This window comes from Atta colombica, unplaced genomic scaffold, assembly GCF_001594045.1.
Source record: "Atta colombica isolate Treedump-2 unplaced genomic scaffold, Acol1.0 scaffold238, whole genome shotgun sequence".
NCBI lineage: Eukaryota > Metazoa > Arthropoda > Insecta > Hymenoptera > Formicidae > Atta > Atta colombica.
The window spans coordinates 625,817-626,573 of record NW_017259336.1 but is presented as its reverse complement, the minus strand read 5'-3'; the positions used below and the strand labels follow the sequence as shown (position 1 = coordinate 626,573).

Genomic DNA, 757 nt, shown 5'->3' with positions numbered 1-757 from the left:
TAAATATTAAATATATATTTTGATTAAAAAGTTATATAATATAAAAATATTGCAACGCAAATAAAAACATGTAGTTTTTTTACATTCCAGGAACATGGAATGTTATCAGCTACTGCTTCTTTGGGTTTGATACATATGTGGGATGTCGACGGCGGATTAATTCCCATTGACAAGTTAGTATAAATTCCAAGCAAAAATATATTAATCTTTATCGTGAATTAATTCTAACTTTTTCAAACATTTCTTTCTTTGGAAAAAGATATAATAAGATTATAATAAATCATTAATAGAAAAAAGAACTTATTTATTATTATTTATTTTTGAGCTTACTTACTGATGGTTCTATTATTCGCTTAGATATCTTTATACGAACGAAGACTACGTGAAATCCGGTGCCTTGCTAGCAATCGGACTGGTGAATTGCGGAATTCGTAATGAATGCGATCCGGCTTTGGCACTTCTCAGCGAGTACGTAAAATCAAACAGCCAAATCCTTCGCATAGGAGCTATCCTAGGATTAGGTCTGGCTTACGCTGGATCCAGAAGAAAAGATGTCACCGAACTTCTTTCTGGAGCTTTAGTCGATGAGCAAAGTAATGTAATTTTACGCACATAATCTTCGTTTTTTCATTCCAGTTTGCTTAAAAAATAAAAGAATGAACTCTTCTTCAATGATAAAAAAAATTAAAGATAATTTTGATATTTTTTAAATTGTACGAGATTTCTTTCTCTCATATATTTTATTATATTTTATTAT

The 757-nt window shown here is 29.7% G+C and overlaps 1 protein-coding gene across 1 annotated transcript in view; it reads left to right on the top strand.

Moving 5' to 3' along the window:
- Positions 1 to 757, top strand: part of LOC108688652 (26S proteasome non-ATPase regulatory subunit 2-like) — a 5,841-nt gene that overhangs the window by 2,710 nt on the left and 2,374 nt on the right. Inside the window, exons 7-8 of the mRNA XM_018194984.1 lie at positions 91 to 173; positions 358 to 593. Of these exons, the coding sequence (XP_018050473.1) occupies positions 91 to 173; positions 358 to 593 (319 nt within the window). The remainder of the gene's footprint in view (positions 1 to 90; positions 174 to 357; positions 594 to 757) is intronic.